Raw genomic sequence first — 1,710 nt, forward strand, 5'->3', positions numbered from 1 at the left:
GCAGCTCCCTCCTCGCCAGCTGCTCCACGTGCTGCTCCAGCTCCTGCAGCCGCCTCCAGAAGTCATCCAGCTCCGTCCTGCGCGCAGCCGGCTCTCAGGGCCCCGCCGCGGGCACCAAGGCGCCCTGCACCGCGGGCACCACGGCGCCTGCCCCAGCCCAACGCCGCCCGCTCACCTGGCGTCGTCCAGGCGGTCGCCCAGCTCTCGCAGGAGCGGGGAGCCGGGGCCGTCCCCGCGGGCGAGCAGCTGCCCCAGGCGCCCCAGGGTGTCCTGCAGCGCCCGCAGGCGCTGGGGGCTCGGCGCAGGGCCGCCCTCGCGCAGTGCCCGCGCCTCGGCGCGCAGCCACTGCAGCCCGTCGCGCAGGGCGCCCAGCGCCGGCTCCCAGCGCCCGAAGCAGGGGTGGCAGGGCGGGCAGCGCGGGAAGGCGTCCTGGTAGCCCCGCTGGCAGCGGTCGCAGCGCGGCCCCCCGAAGCCCTCCCGGCACTGGCACTGCCCGCTCTCGGGCTCGCACTGCGGGCTCGCGGCGCCCAGCGGCTCGCACTCGCACGCTGCGGGGACACGCGCCATCGTGCCCCGCCGCCACGCTGTGCCCGCTATGGCCGCGGTGACCAACAGTGTCCCACAGGGTCCCTCGTGTCCCTGGGAACCCACTGTGATCCCTTTGAGTCCCATAAAGTCCCCAGGGTCCCGCCATGTCCCATTTCCCATGTCCCAATGTCCTCCATTTCCCACCATGTTCCAAGGGAGATCCCAAGACCTCAGCATCCCACCATGCCTCCAGATCCCACTATCACCCCAAGGACCCTCATGTCCCCAGGGTCCCACCATGACCCTGGGGATTGCCACTACCTCAGCATCCCACCATGTCCCCAGGCCCCTGTGTCCCCAGTTTCCCACTACATCCCCAGGGAACCCAATGACCCCACAGATGCTCAAGACTGCGCCATCCCACCGCATCCCAAAGCCCCCGTGTCCCCAAATTCCCACCACGTCCCCAGGGTCCCACCTTGTCCTCTTGGTCCAGACGCCCACATCCCCAGCACCTCCTGCACCCCCAGGCCCCCCGTGCCACCAAGGCCCCTCCTTTCCCCATGATCCCCATCCCACAGACGTGCCCTGTCCCCAGAGCCGCGGGCGCGCTCCCACCTCGGCACTGCAGCGCGGGGTCTCCCCAGTGATTCTCCCGGCACTGGGAGCAGTCGCGGCCGCCGAAGCCGGGCCGGCAGTGGCACTGCCCGGTGACCTGCAGCGGGCGCCGGGCGCTCAGCCGCGGGGCGACGCGGCCGCGGTGCCGGCGCCCGCGGGGCACTCACCACGTCGCAGGCAGGGTGCAGCGCGTGCGTGGGGTGGCAGCCGCAGGGCTCGCAGCCGCCCGGCGCCCCCAGGCCCCAGAAGTGGGGCGCGCAGCGGTCGCAGCTCTTGCCCAGCACGTTGGGGCGGCAGGCGCAGGCGCCCGACGCCCGCTCGCAGGAGCAGGCGCCCGCGGCGCAGTGCGAGGCCAGCGTCCCGCGCGGGTCGCAGCCGCAGCCTGCGGGGCGGGCACCGCGTGGGCCGGGGCGCTGCTGGGGGCGGGCAGGGCGACCCCAGCCCTGGCATCTCTGCCCCCCAGCACTGCCTCCAACCCGGGACAGGGTCCTGAGCCCACACAGCCCTAACCCCTGCACGGCCCCAGGCCCCCCACAGCCCCTACCTCTGCATGCCCCTGAGCCC

General features: G+C 73.7%; 1 protein-coding gene across 1 annotated transcript in view; it reads right to left on the reverse strand.

The window, feature by feature from the left end:
- The window catches only part of LOC112958698 (laminin subunit beta-2-like), a 16,010-nt gene that overhangs the window by 3,064 nt on the left and 11,236 nt on the right, over window positions 1–1,710 (reverse strand). The window contains exons 22-25 of the mRNA XM_026052617.1: window positions 1,314–1,528; window positions 1,147–1,243; window positions 176–548; window positions 3–77 (exon numbers count right to left, since the gene is read on the reverse strand). Of these exons, the coding sequence (XP_025908402.1) occupies window positions 3–77; window positions 176–548; window positions 1,147–1,243; window positions 1,314–1,528 (760 nt within the window). The remainder of the gene's footprint in view (window positions 1–2; window positions 78–175; window positions 549–1,146; window positions 1,244–1,313; window positions 1,529–1,710) is intronic.

The sequence above is a fragment of the Nothoprocta perdicaria genome, unplaced genomic scaffold (genome assembly GCF_003342845.1).
Source record: "Nothoprocta perdicaria isolate Ctin4 unplaced genomic scaffold, notPer1 scaffold_9, whole genome shotgun sequence".
Taxonomy (NCBI): Eukaryota; Metazoa; Chordata; class Aves; order Tinamiformes; family Tinamidae; genus Nothoprocta; species Nothoprocta perdicaria.